The 14,826-nt window shown below is 38.9% G+C and overlaps 1 protein-coding gene across 22 annotated transcripts in view; it reads left to right on the forward strand.

The window, feature by feature from the left end:
* LOC110827690 (uncharacterized) overlaps window positions 1-14,826 on the forward strand; it is a 335,660-nt gene that overhangs the window by 19,367 nt on the left and 301,467 nt on the right. For 2 of the 22 annotated variants that reach the window (XM_087351729.1, XM_087351730.1), the window contains exon 1: window positions 3,896-4,079. The exons of the other annotated variants lie outside the window; for them this stretch is intronic. In XM_087351729.1, the coding sequence (XP_087207855.1) occupies window positions 3,957-4,079 (123 nt within the window). In that variant the 5' untranslated portion in view covers window positions 3,896-3,956. Of the gene's footprint in view, window positions 1-3,895; window positions 4,080-14,826 lie in introns of those variants that run through there. 22 annotated transcript variants of the gene reach the window in all.

The following is a 14,826-nucleotide window of genomic DNA, read 5'->3' on the forward strand; positions in this document are numbered from 1 at the left end:
ATTGCCCATGACGACTTCACTGAATTTTGTTGCTCTGAAAGATATAGCAGATTATCTTGCATTTGGAAGATTATTTCTTCCGTGTAAATTGTGCATTTCTTTTTAATGTTTTGTTTGTCTACGTGTGACATACATTAATGATATTCGAACACAAATCATTCTTTGCTCCAATTAAGAATAAGTTACATAACTGAATAATGTTTAGTGAAAACGATGACTCAATAAAGTAGTGATAATGAAAAATATTATCTCATATATATATATATATATATATATATTCTAACTATAAAATGTGAAACATACCTGACTTGCCTGTGTAATAGCCAAGAAAGAGGACCAAGTTTGACAAACAGAATGCCTTCAGAAACGTCACATCTTAACTTCGTAATGTCCATCCTCACTTTAAAATACTTGTATTTTCATTAAATATACTGGGAATAAGGACGTTTATTTATTTTCAAGATATTAATTTATAGGAGCAGAAAATTCAGTTTATTCAGTCGGCTGTTTCATATGTGAGAGATTACAGGTTACAGCGCTTCATTTATTATAAAATATGTTTTGTACCTCGCATGATATTTTATTTGAAAATAATTTAAATTTTTAAATAAATATGGCACTTCTTTTGCACTTAAAATGTTAGATTGTCACTTTTGCAGTATATCAGGTCTACAGCGGATAAACACGAGACTGAAATTTCCGATGGAGTTTTTAATATCTGACGTTCTACTTCATGCAGATTATTACATGATCTATGCACATAAGTGATGCCATATAGCTTAGAACCAGATATGTCTTCATATATCAAGACCATGTAACACATATAATTAACACTTATAAATTATATTACCTGGGAACTGGAAGCATTCAGTCAGTTTACAGATAACGATGCCCCACAGTTGGATATAGAATTTTGTCATGTAACAGACTCATTACGAGACATGTTTCCATTAAATAGTAAGTTAAAACTCACATTTTAAATTGTTAATTTATATATTGGTTTATTTATGAGATTGCTAGCATTTAAGGATTTGGATGTTTCTGAGTGCCATTTACAGTACCATTATTAAGTAGTTGGATATTTATTATGACAAAGATTTGTTTATTTGTTAAGTTGCTTTGTTTTTAGTGCTCATATGTTGGAGTATAATAGTTTATATAGTAGCTAATATTCTACAATTAACCACAAGCAAAGAAGGCCTAACTACACAAACTACATCATATAATATTGTTCATGTGGTAATCTGGACATCCTCTAACACAGGACAGTTTTAGTTCAAATTTTGAAACGAACTAACTGCTGTATTGCATATTTTGGGTTTTCTGTTTCCTGACTCTTAGTTGTGTTTGAGTCCAAGTGAGAATTAAAACTGTTGATCTTTTACATTTCAGTGATCAGAATCACAATTTAATCTCAAAGTGTTAATTGTCGTCTTCTGGGTTATTATGCCGTGCAGAATTCTAGTTGCTTAACAACGTCGCGGAGGAAGGCGTTGCCTGCCCTTTAGATGGAGGTGATAGGTTGCTCTGCGACGTTGGTAAGCATGTACAAGGCTACCCAAAAAGCCACTGTTAATGTTTTCACTGTCTCGAGAACCTCAAATCTCATGTTATGAACCAATTAATTTGCATTCGTCTGTTTTTTTCAATATAGATTTTCAGTAATCTTTATAATCATATTAATTTCAGTTAGTGGTAGATGAAATGTCAATGATAATATTTTTAGAATCCCGCCGCTTTTTATCGTTACATTTTCAGACACCGAAATGCTGAAATATGTCCTAAACTATATCTGTTTGAACTTCACTGAGCTAATTTTCGACCTGATGAGTGTTGAGATTCTAATTTCATTACAATGTATTTACATTCAGATATATTTATTGAATGGTCTGTAAATTCTATAAAATAGCAGTTTAAAAATAGAAAACTGTAGACAACATGAAACCTGTGAACAAAACAGGAACTGGAATAGACCGTGTTAAATGTGATTTTATAACATAATATGCTTCGCAAACTATGCATAACAAAATTTATTCGTGTGTATGGGTCATCTTTACTTGTTCATCAAGCTAATACACACTGCCTTTGTGTTGTTTTGTCCGAATGCATGGAATGGTAGCATATTAATGTATTGTTAATTATATGTTGTTTATACAATAAAATATTTTTTACAATTTTATCTTATTATTCCTGCACCCAGTATTTTATTAATGATTTTAAATAGAAGTAAAGAAGGAAGAATGAAACTAACAGATTGTCTACTTGTATTTGCACAGAATATCTTGTGTTTTGTTTTATGCATGTAATAACCACAAATTTGACACTAAATTCAAAACAACGTTACTTATTGATAGATGTTCAAAAATGGTCAGGTGCCTGCTGCTCTTTTCATCTTAGTTGTGGCTTCATGATCAAAATTTTCTTGCTTTTAAATTATTTTTTATTCCACAGGCAACTGCTTTACACTGTTACTGGTATTTTTTTAATATATGGGTCAGAATTTTCATTTTATTTATCACTAAATTTTTCCGAACTTTGTTTAATGTCCACAAAATGACTGCAGTAATGAATTATCTCAAAATTTTTGCAGAGTGACTGAGGGAAACAGAAAAATTACACGTTACTGCAGAAAGTTCTAAAAATAACTTATGATTCCAAATGAATGAACATGAAGCCCAATGAGGGTTACAGAATTGCAAAGAATACACTTTGAAAGTGGATACTCTGAGTGCTTAACATCAGTTATGCTCCTTTAAGGACACATTTTTCCCATTGTATTGCCTCTTCTGTTCCTTCCAAATTGGTCCTGTGCTCCTGTTTCATTTTACTTTTATATTGTGGTAAGACTGATGTAGGAAATTGATCATTTGCCTTTGGTCAACTAAGTATAACACATTTGTATTTTGTGGCAATACATTCTGCAGAAATATTGGACAGATTTAAAATGGTTTGCTTTCAGCTCTCTTTGGATCAGAATTATGTAAACACCGTTATACACTGAAAGAGTAGTTTTGACTTTAATTAGGAAACATAAACACGAAATACCCGACATGCGACGGGCAGAAGGTAACTTAAAGTTTACGTCAAGGAGCAATTGATTGAAGAATCTGCCAACGCACAAATAGTTCTCAAAGCGAAATCACGTGAATCTGATAAGAGATCGCCAAGGCCCTGAAGAAAACTGTCAGAAAAACATATGTAATTTATATTATAATTGCCGATAGTCGGTCTTAAATAAAACAACGCTACGCTCCACCCCCTGATTATTTTCTTCCAATCTAATCTAAATACATGGCGATGCAGTTTCGAGTAAATCGTCGGATGATGTAACCGGGCCCAAAGTCCTTGGTTCAATTCGACAGAAGTTAGTGGGGCATAGATGCACTTCATTTTGCAGAGGATTTTGATTTTAGCTTTGATTGAAACATTATTAATTACATTCACTTTTGCTTGTTTCAAGGCCGATGTGCCACAACTTGGCGAAAGCTGTGCTTGAAGCAGAAGCCATCATAAAGTGAATCGGTCAGTAACCATGTGTAAATTTAACCTAGAAGTTGTAACAAATTCACAAGTGCTCGAAATTCAGCATGCTGCCTTTTATTGGAGAATGGGGTCTGACATATGCATTCATTTCTGGACTATGACGTCAGAAAGAGGATTAATTATTCAACTTCAAGTTTGTTAGAATTTACCCTCATGACCTCGCCCCACCCCTCCTTCCTTGTTGTCACTAGCCATTAATTAGGTTCCACTGTAGGAGAAGCTCATATTGTAAACATAGTATCGTATTACGCAATTCGCTTTCGCTTAACTTTGGCGCTGTTGAGAGTGGCGCCACGTAGCAGTGTGCACGAGGAACTGCCACGCTCAGTGTGGGTTGAGTCGCTGACTTGTGTGGTTGTGTATGACGGAGCATGCCTAAAGTGTGACAGTGCTTAACAATTAGTGGAGTGCTGATGATCATGGATGTGGAGGAAAAGTCCACAGAGGCGGTGCAGCAGCCCCGTGCCCCCACTACCACCATCAGCACCATCTCAGTTCACAGCGGCGATACAAGACTCGTTATCGCCCTTCTGCAAGTAAGTTATACACAGGTCCTGTCGTACTGTTCTTTTCAATTACATTGGAGGGGAGAAAGGACTTGGAAGTCGCAAAAACACTTCACAATTTGCCTTTGCCATAACGTGTTTGAAATACCCAACAAATTAAATGATGTAAAAACAAGATATATAGTATTTATTGTTCCATTCAATTACTGCAATCATTCCGTCTATTTTTAGACGCAGACGACCGGGATATACGTAACAGTAATTTTGCCAATTCGTGTGAAACTGGTCCTTAATTGTGCTGGAAAAAGTACATTAAATTGCTTCCAAACAAATAGCACGCAGAATTTTAGGGTTTAAGAAGTATGACGCAGATGATCAATTTAGGATAAGACATAGTAGCGAGTGTTAGGTCACCCGGTGTAGTTCTGAGTAGCGAAAACGATTACGATGTGTCGTGCTGGACATGTTTAGAATGCGGGAGACGAGGCAAGTACAGGTAGGACTCGGTTTACGCAGCTTCACTTTTTCACCTCTCATAGATCACGATTGATGGGGGTGATGAATCATGACTGCCCAACTTCCTAGACACAGATGGCCCCGACATTGTAATTCATTTTTTCGCTGTCCGTTGTAAGTCAGCAAACAAGACGGCCTTACGCAGCACTAGACAGACTTAACAATTTACCTACAGGAAGCTAATTGTATAATTAAATAAGAACTACGTCATGAGGAGTTATATAACGTGTTCTTGTTTCAGTTTTTGCATGTTGAGCCCTTTGGCCTGATCTGATTGAGAGAATTCGTTCAGAAGCAGTGTGTCCATAGATTCTGGCATTAGGAGGGTCGGCCTATTATGAAATGCCTTTGTTTAGAAAAACGAAAACGCAGATAACAGTGTCAATCTCCGAAAGATATACGAACCCACGGCAGGACAGTTCGCGCCTTTGAAACCGCGTCGCCGCTACTGCGGTCAGCACATTTCTGTTGAACCTTCAAAGCCCAGTGGTAACTATATGTACCACCTGCTTCAACAAACAGTAACTCAAGATTTTGCCCACAGATTGTATGTGTGGGTTTCGTATGATTTCCGGAACAAAGAGTGATTATTTCATTAAGCGGCATTAACCAATTAATATTTAATTGACGAAATGTTTTATTTGAGCTGTGAACCGAAGTTTTAAATATTACGTAGAGGAACGAAAGCTTCAAATGGTTAATCGTTCAATATTCATGTGCTGATTATCATGGAATTTGAAATAGTCGGGAAATAGGCAAATTAGAAACACGTAATTTACAGAATTTTTGGACAACAAATGTGAAGGGAAGATTCCACTTCGAAGAACTAGGTAAAGATGAGGGGTAATATTAAAGTGGATTTAGGATGAATAGGATGTGAATATGTGAAGTGGATTCCCCTGGTAAGGGGAAGAGCGTTTGTGAAAGAGTTGATGAATTTAGGTTCCCGTGAATGTAGGAGATTTCGTGGTAATTGCTCAATTTATACTCCAGAACGAATTCTGTGGTTAGAGTAGTTAATTATAATAACGATTAATTGAAGAGGCGTTGCGCTAAATTCGAGAAGAACAAGTTTGGTTGTCTTTGTTGGCGGGAGGATAGAGGTGGGGGGAATTATTAATTTTAACAAGGGTCTTCAGTACAACACAGCATTTTCAAGTTCAGTGCTTTAAATAAGAATGGTCAGAGTGACTTGACGATATTGTGACCACATTTCTGGGCGTGTTTCGCTTGCACGCGAACGTCTGTGTTTACTTACTCCAACACCACACAAACTGATGCATTTTGTTACCAGATTATGATTTTATTCGCAACTGTAAAAGAATGTCTAATTACGACCGAAAATATGCCAACTTTTGGATTATGGGGGCACAAACATTCAGAAGGGAACATGGAATCTAAATGTCATGGGAGTAAAATGGGAAAGTTATTCGTCGCCATATTACAAAGATTTAAACTGGAAAGCAATGTGGCGTGTAGCGCAGCAGTCAATTGAAGTGATCACGAGGGTAGAAGTAGACGTGCGAAGGTGGGAGGACAATATGTGGAAGGATCTTAAAAGACAGGGTGGGTGTGGACTGATTTCTGTAGCAAATATTAGTATTATTATAGGATTTGAGACTTTCGCGGCGAGTACAATCAATAAAATCTTCTCTGCCAATCAGTCGCGTTAAGTCTGTTAATAATTTATTCGTGGAATTTTGACGTGTTCACGTTAATTCTGACATTATTTATTATTACTTTACCCCGAATTGTGTTCGGTGTTGTGGCCAGAATAAGTTCTGTGCCAATCAAATTATCGTAGGTTACCGCAGTTATCGTAGGTCTCGGGTTCGATTCCCGGCGGTACCCGAATTTATAACTTGTGTTGGGCAAGGCCGTGGTCTAGGCAACACGAAGTTTTCCTCCGTGGCATCCCAACAATTACTCCATTCACACACAGAAGAAGGCAATGGAAAACCACTTCTGGATCATCTGCCAAGAACGTATATGAACAGGTCCCAGTCCGAGAAAAGGATGCAAGGATCCTGTTCATATGGACCTGTCCTCAGACAGAACACTAATAATAATAATAATAATAATAATAATAATAATAACCGCATTTGTGCATCTGGCAGGTGATCCTGTCGCACTGTGGCTGTGTTGTATTACCACTTGACTGTGCGTCACGACCCGTTCCCAATTTTGGGCCGTCGTAAACCCCACAACGCGGTCGGGTCCTTCACACACAGTGATTCTGTTTTCAAAATCACCCCACGACCACTCTTGAAGCCATCCTAAGAATAAATAATCGATATGGTTAAAAATAAACACTGCATCACGGAATGTCTGCCGGCTGGACTGTCTTGTTTGGTAGACGTATCCTGTTTTATTTTACAGTTTATCTGCAGGGTGTAGAAGCTTTAGAAATGTTGATTAGGTCTGATCGATCGAATATGAGTGTTCTTCCTTTATTATATCTGTGAAAACTTAAAACTTCCTCATTGGGAATATTTTGCTTGGAAATTATCTCCTGAAGAATAGTTTTATAAAATATCATCTACGAATATAAAAATAATGGATTTTGTAGGAAAAAGCTTCTTTTCTGAAAAAATAATTCCCTTAAATTTGATTACACAACACATTTTACATTTTAACTGTTCATGAAGTCGCATTTATTATTCTGTGATGTAAACCGTGACATATGTTGATATCAAGGAATTTGATCGGCGATAAACACAACATTAAACGACAAATAAGAAAGAAACAAAGCAGAAGTTTCCAACTCGTGCTTGGCCTTTTTGCTGTATCCTTAACTTTATGCGTGTGCATTCAACTGTTCATTATGTGCTGAAGCAGCGTTCTTTTATATGTAAGCAGTGGTCATAAACGTTTAATTCCTCGAAGTTAAGTGGGAGCACATATGCGTCTCTTGTGGAGTGGATCAGCGGTCCTTAAAACTAAGTGTAAAATTAAAATAAGGAACTGGCTTCCATTATAAGCCGTGTGACTCAACTACTAAAGAGACACCTGCTGCCCGAAGGACACTCGTGATGTGGCATTTTCGTTTCTTGGCCTTTAACGACATTACATCAACTTATTACTTTACATAACATTGAATGAGAAATGTCGCTAATTAGGAAAAGAAGTGGGTGTTTCGGCAGCTGAAGCTGGGTAAAATCTGAGTCAAGGTAAAGTTCATTTACGTCTTCAAATAAAGTAGTGCATAATTTGACAAACACACAAGAACTGAAAGAAATGACAAGTCAACGTTTGAATTGTCCTTGTAGTTTGGTAGCTGTTACCTGCGGACGGACATGCAATTAATGGGTGATTAACATTCTAAGAACTGATTTAATTAAAATTCTCTCACCACATTGGAATTTAAAGCTTGTTCGCTGATACATATCAAATACAGTTTTTTAGTGTTGGTATGCATGAGGTACATTAAACGAAATCATAATTTTGTCCGGCTCCATGTTGCTTCTTTGAAACTTCTCGGCTAATTTAGATTAGACTTCGTATTGAGCGTTTAGATTGAAATTAGCTGGGAAGTATATATTGACCGGTGTAAGTCTTTAATAATCCCAAATTTACATTAAGTTTTGAATCGGACTTCATCCAGTTTTCTTCCAAAAACACACACTTCGGTCGATTTACATGTACCCCCGGTACCCATTGGTTTGGATGCTAGGTAGGCCCAAGAGTCAATGCGGGCTTGTTGGCGAAGAGAAAATTCCTAGTCCTTGCCGGGAATTGAAACCAGGACTTCCAGCCCGTAGCCAGTCACAGTACTGAATGAATTGTCCCAGATCGTACAAAAGGCGCTCTGGTTTACCTGTGTAGAAATCGGTCTTCATTACGAAGTTTCCGTCCGAGTGTGTGTCTGGAATAGATTTCCTTGATGGACAACCTTGGTTTCGCTTGGCTGCCAACCACCAATAATGAACTGAGCAAGCAAAGTTTATGTCACTTGCTCTGAATGGTTGTTGACAGTTGCAGTCATTTCCTGCGAAATTCAGTGGCACAATTAATGGGCTATGTTTCCTAAGCAGCAACTAAGCATCCATTATTGTAGGGCAGGGATGTGTTTTGTGAGGCCCAAACCCTTTTTGTAATTTTCATCACAAAAATCAAATCTGTCGTGATTGAATTGTTAGGTGTTCTTCACGTTCTGACGTGAGCTAAGAAGTCGTTATGGGCCGTTCTATATCTGCATGTCCGTCGGTCGCTTTTTTTTAGTAGGCGGTACGAAAAGGCTATAATTGTGCAAAAATGATACAGCGCTCACATTGTTGTAACTCGTCGATTCAAATTAGTGCATCCTTTATGTAAGGAAATTGTTTGGAGAGATTGTTGTCTAACAGCTATCTGGGATGACAGTGCAAATAATATCTTCGTGATGCGATGTGAAAAACAACTTTGGAATGTCCGTGTGTTGAAAGATTATCAAGCGAGAGCAGTGTTTAATGTGTTTAGTGGCTGATTTTGTTTCTCATATTTTTTGAGTAATATGTGAAATTGTTTGCAGTAGCAAGTTAGCAGCGTTTGTGATAAATTTCCGTCAAGTTCATTTATAATCGGGCATCCGACGAGTCCGTATGAAAGGGTGAATGTCAGTGGCGAATTCCGGTGTAGAAGCTTGTGTTGCGGAAATGCGTTATTATTAAATCCCCTCGACAATCGCACCGTTGTTCTAATGTTTAACAACAATAATAATAATATGGTACTGTTGCATTTTGTAGTAAAATGTTGCAGTTGTAGTGGCCTTTCGTCACTAGTGAATGTGATTCTTCGTTTACAAAGGGCCCACACACATATATGTTGTAGTACTTACTTGGACGACCCGTTCTTCAAGTTCCTGAGCACTACGGGTCCCAACTTTTCGTTGGGTTGATCTATAGACATTCGGTAGGACACCTTGGACGAGGGATCAGCCCGTCGCAAGGCCTCTACCTGTACACAGGACAGAAAAACGCGGACAAACATCCATGCCTTGAGTGGGATTCGAACCCACGGTCCCAGCGACCAAGCGGCACAGGGTCCACGCCTCAGACCGCGTGGCCACTGCGGACCCCATATCTTGTAGTTCTGTTATGATTCTGATTAATTATACGCGTTAGGTTCAGAGCTATTTTGCTTTTATGGAACCCAAGGGCTAAATTTCATATTTCTTTAGAATAAACGCCTCTGTAACTTTTTACTTGAGAATTTCTGACCAGAAATCTGTATAAATTTCTTTTTCCTATACGTGCTACATGTCCCGACATCAAATCCTTCTTAATTTAAGCAGCATAACAGAATGAGGATAAGTTAAAATTGTGACTGTTCGACATTACGTAATTGTCTCTATTCTCTAAGAGACTCACTTGAAAACAGTTAGTGACATTCAGATGCCTATATTAAGGGGTTTCGGAAGAGGCCCGTAATTTATAGTAACGAACACAGGCATGTCAGAAACGGGCTAGAAGCCGCGTTGAAGGTGATCATACGCACAAAATATTTGTGACACCATTGCCTTTATAAGAGAATCAGTCCGGTTATGTTTGTCAGACCTCGTATTAAAGTAAATGTTTTGCAACTCCACAGCCATCTTCTTAACGGCCTGCTGTATATTTCTTTGGTTTGTAGTGAAGGGAAAATGTTAAGTTGGCGCTCCGGTAATGTAAGTTAGCTGTTATATTTTGGGATACATTAACTTAAAAGGATTCAGTGAATGGTGCGTTATTCGCAGAAAGCCCACATACTTTGAGAAGTATTACAATATGCCAACTGGCCGTGGGATACGAACTGCGGAGCTCTTGATTACGAAACTGGCGACGGGTAATGATCCAGAGCGCTGTGCCACTTATCAGATCGCGCGTCTTAATTTAGTCGGGCTCTACCAGGCGTCTGGCGGCGGACCGACGTAGATTTACACATCTCGTTGAAATCCTGGCTGTCGTTCTACAATCTAGATGGAAGGTAGTCGGCCGAACGAACGAACGAAGTCACTAACTAACCTGCTAATCACTTATAAATTAATAATAAAAATGAAATGTAATTAGGTTAATATGCTTAGAATATACCATAAAAGTGTGCGCTTGGGAATTTTGTTCCCATTCTTAACAGTCTGCTCTTGGGCAATAGAAGTAGGCCTAGTAGGTTTACTTGTTTTCACTACACAGGGCGTATTTCAGGAGCACAACTACGGCAAGATCTCGCTACTGTTATGGGCCAGAATAATCAAGCACACATCGTTGTTTCCTATACCCTTAAATATACCTTTTAATAGTATGCTCTTGTGTACATAGGTAACAGTGTAAAGTTAAGATTTGCATATGTCTCGTAAAGTGGCCTCTTCCCACCATATTTCCCGACGAGACGTGTGCATTTCCCATGCATGCCATCGCCTCAGGTTCGTTGGTTTACTCGAATATTGTTTTCTGAGGAGTATATTTTATGAAGGTCTTCATTATGTAATTTTCTTTATTCATCTGCTACTTTTTCTCCCTTGGGTCCACATATTCTGCTAAGCATTATTTTCTCAGATACCCGCAATCTGTGTTCTTCCTGTAATGTAAGAAATCAAGTTCTACCTCCATACAAAATAACTGGTAAAATTCAGTGCAGCCAGAACGCTATGCACGCAGTGTGACCGTTAGTGAACGGAGTAGTTGGCGTTTCTCTTATTTGACACAGGAATACGAGTGGTCGAAAACAGGTTCAATATTAACTATCTAAACCGAGAATCTAACCACGCACATTGAGAATACGAAGTTTGAAGCGACAGACAAGAAAGTGAGAAGAGTAAATCACACTTGTTAATAAACCCTTTCGGGTGGAGACAAGATGATGATTAAATAAAACTTGGAACGTGTCTTCGCTAATTCGTTTTCATCGGTGCGCGAGATGCATGACGGGATTTCCGCAGTTGTCATGGAAAATAAAGATGATTACGCAGAGCCCCTAGGTTAGGTTAGTTTAGGTTAAACATAACCTAACCCAACCTAACCCAAAACAACGCAACCTAATCCAATGTAAATTATCCCAATCAAACTTAAACGTATCCAAAATAACCGACCCGCATAGAATCAAACCAACCACCGCTTAAGGATTTCCACATAACCTTCCAGGACTTCTTAAGCACTTCTCCATGACCAATGAAATTCCGCATAAACTATCCAGGACTTCTCCGACACCACTCTTGGACGTACCTGAAATTTCTCGAGGACTTTTCCAGGAATTCTCCAGCACTTCTCAAGGACATCTCCAAGTCCACCCGACGAACACACTAGAAATTCTCCAGGACAATCTAACTTGTTGCAGAACAACACAACCTTATCTAGTTTAACCCAAACTACCTGACCTTACCTCAGCTGACCTAACCTAACCTTCTTCTTCTCCTATCGACTCCGGATGTTGGCGATCAGCATGGCAATTTTAACTTTACTGGCTGTTACTTGAAACAGCCCTCTAGTGGATATCGAGAACCATGTTTTTGGGTTCTGTGGAAAGGAGATTCTCGGCCTGCCAGGTCCTCTCTTTCCGAATACTTTTACGGGGATTATCAGGTGAAGTAGCTCGTATTTATCACTGTATCTCATGATATTACCGAAATATTCCAACTTTCTCTTTTTATGGTGTTAACAACCTCGACGTCTTGGCGGAGTTTCTCGAGAAATATTTTGTTGGTTACACGGGCAGTCCAGGATATTCTGAGGACAACGCAACTTTTAATCGAATGTAACTAATGCGAATCAAACATAAACGAATCCAAAATAACCGACCCTCATAGGATCAAACACACCGCCGCTTGAGGACTTCCACATAACCTTCCAGGACGTCTCCAGGATTTCTCCAGCACTTCTCCATTACCAAAGAAATTCCGCATAACCTATCCAGGATTTCTGTAGCAATTCTCCAGGATATCCCCACAGCCACCCGATGAACACTCTTGAAATTCTCCAGGACAATCTAACCCATCACAAAACAACACAACCTTATTTATCCTAACCTAAACAACCTAACCTTACCTTTGCTAACCTAACCCAACCTTACCCAAATCGCAACCTAATTCATTGTAACTAATGCAAATCAAATTTTAACGAATCCAAAATAACCGACTTATCCAGGACTTTTCGAGCACTTCTCCAGGACATCCCCACGACCACCCGATGAACACGCTTGAAATTTTCCAGGACACAACCTAACCCATAAAACAATAGAACCGTGTGTCTGAGCAGTGGTAGTGCTGCCCAAGGGGGAAGAATGAAAATAGTTTTTCAACACATAACAATATAAATAAGTGAAAAGTAAATTTACATCTGGAGAAATCCCATACTAACTATTTGTAAGTCCGGAAAAGGGCGGCCATGATTTTTTATATCATTTTTTTCACTCAAAGACAATTTAGAAAAAGTAATTTGCCGTAACTGTGAGACACTTCGTTTGCTCATTATCATAATTAGAACAAAATATAGTGAGCACACAGAATTATTGATCACTCATTAACAATAACCACGAAACAGTTTGTGATACAGAAACCGGTCTAAAACACGTGGTACCGGGAAAGGGTGTTTACTATAAGGCGGCTGCGGGGGCTGCAGGTCCGATACGCGCTGTACCAGTGAACTGCCCCTCAGTCTAGCGCCCGCCGCGCTCTCTACTTTTGACCGGCTAACCGCGCTGAAATCATCGCAGCCTGGTGATAGCCCGTTCTGCTTCGCACTCCTCGCCCGTGGACTTACTATCAGTTCAGCCGATTAGTCTATAATGATATAGAGGAGATAAAGTGTTACAAATTACATAAACACAAAAACTAAATTTTTGAATTTTGAAAAATTATAGGGGATGCTGCAGCTATGCAGCCCTTATGGACGGGTATCCACTGCGCAGGGGTCAGGATGTTGCCGGCGTATGAAATTAAACGGACGGGTCTTAAGTTAGATTCCCACAAGAAGAACGTCTTGTAATAATTTCTTAGGTAAATAGGTAACAAAGGTGCTATAAGAGCTACTTAGCATCCTTGCGGGCTTTGCTTGTGTGCACAAAGCACGGACGTGTACAGTCTTATTTTCTGAAGGTCACCAGGTTGAATTAGGTGTCAACTCATTGCTTCCTCTCCCTCTTCATAGAATAGGCTCCTCAAAACCTCATGTTCTAAGTTTTGTCCATCTCTAAGTCCAGTCGAAGGTGTTCCTGTGAAGATGGCTGTCTTCTGGGTTAAGGCCGTGATGATGGAGTTTGCAAGGACCTCAGAAACGTCGGTAAACTTCTACCAGACTACACGGCGGAACAACCCAGAAGACAGCTGTCTTCAGACTCATCTCCTTGAAAACCTCAAATCGTACTTGTTCCTGTGAGTTTCCATATGTGGACAGATATTTGGAAAACTGGCGGAATTGTGGAAAATGTTCCCTTCCCGTAATATCTACACGAAGGATGTGAGTGAGGACGCATTCTGTTGGAAGTTCCAAAAGAGAAGACAGATTAGTTGCCTACGAGTGAAATTGATCGAAATTAGCGAAAATCACAGCTTGAACATGAAATAAATAGCAGAAAGTCCATGTTGGGAAAACTTGAGTCTAGTAACTTTAAAAGAATAGTTGAGACCGAAGTACGTACCATGTTATTTTCTGTGAAAACTGCAAGTGACTGGAAACGACGACATTAACTGTGTGGTAGAATTGTGTAAGAAGATGTAAATGCGATTCCAATTTTAGGAACAATATTCAAAGCACAACCGAAAGCAGGATCAGTGAAGGATATGGGCCTGAGGACATTGCTGAAGGTTAAGAAACTGTTTTTTTTCGGTTGATTTTCCAATAAAATGTGTCTTGAAGGCGAAGAGTAAGTTGGCGGTAAATTTATTAAAGAAGTCACGAAGAAATGTTAGGAAAACCTGCCTGCTAAAAAGAAATAAGTAAAAAAGATTTATGAACATTCGGTGCGTGTTAATAGAAGGTGACAGTTTTACAGTGCACATTTTCAAGTTACATATTTTATAAATACTGTAATAAATGTTTATACACACAGTTGGGAAGTACTAATGTTAACTTAGACCTCTTTGTTGCTTCGTAAGAACTTGAGTGAAACGGAAATTTCTACAGAAGAAAGAAAATTGTTTCTCCCTTGTTCCGTCGAATCTTCGATGGATCACGCCGCAACATCCACCAGGTTTTGCCTGCCGTGTGCTAAGACGCATTCCTCTTTTATTCAAGGTCGTGAAGAACCTTTTGTATAATACCTGACCCATAGCTCGTGGCCTGTTCTGCCTCTCGGAGAAGTGTCCAAGCTGCGT

Source organism: Zootermopsis nevadensis, unplaced genomic scaffold (genome assembly GCF_977971745.1).
Source record: "Zootermopsis nevadensis isolate Lab colony 2312 unplaced genomic scaffold, Znev_1.0 Znev_ptg000020l, whole genome shotgun sequence".
NCBI lineage: Eukaryota > Metazoa > Arthropoda > Insecta > Blattodea > Termopsidae > Zootermopsis > Zootermopsis nevadensis.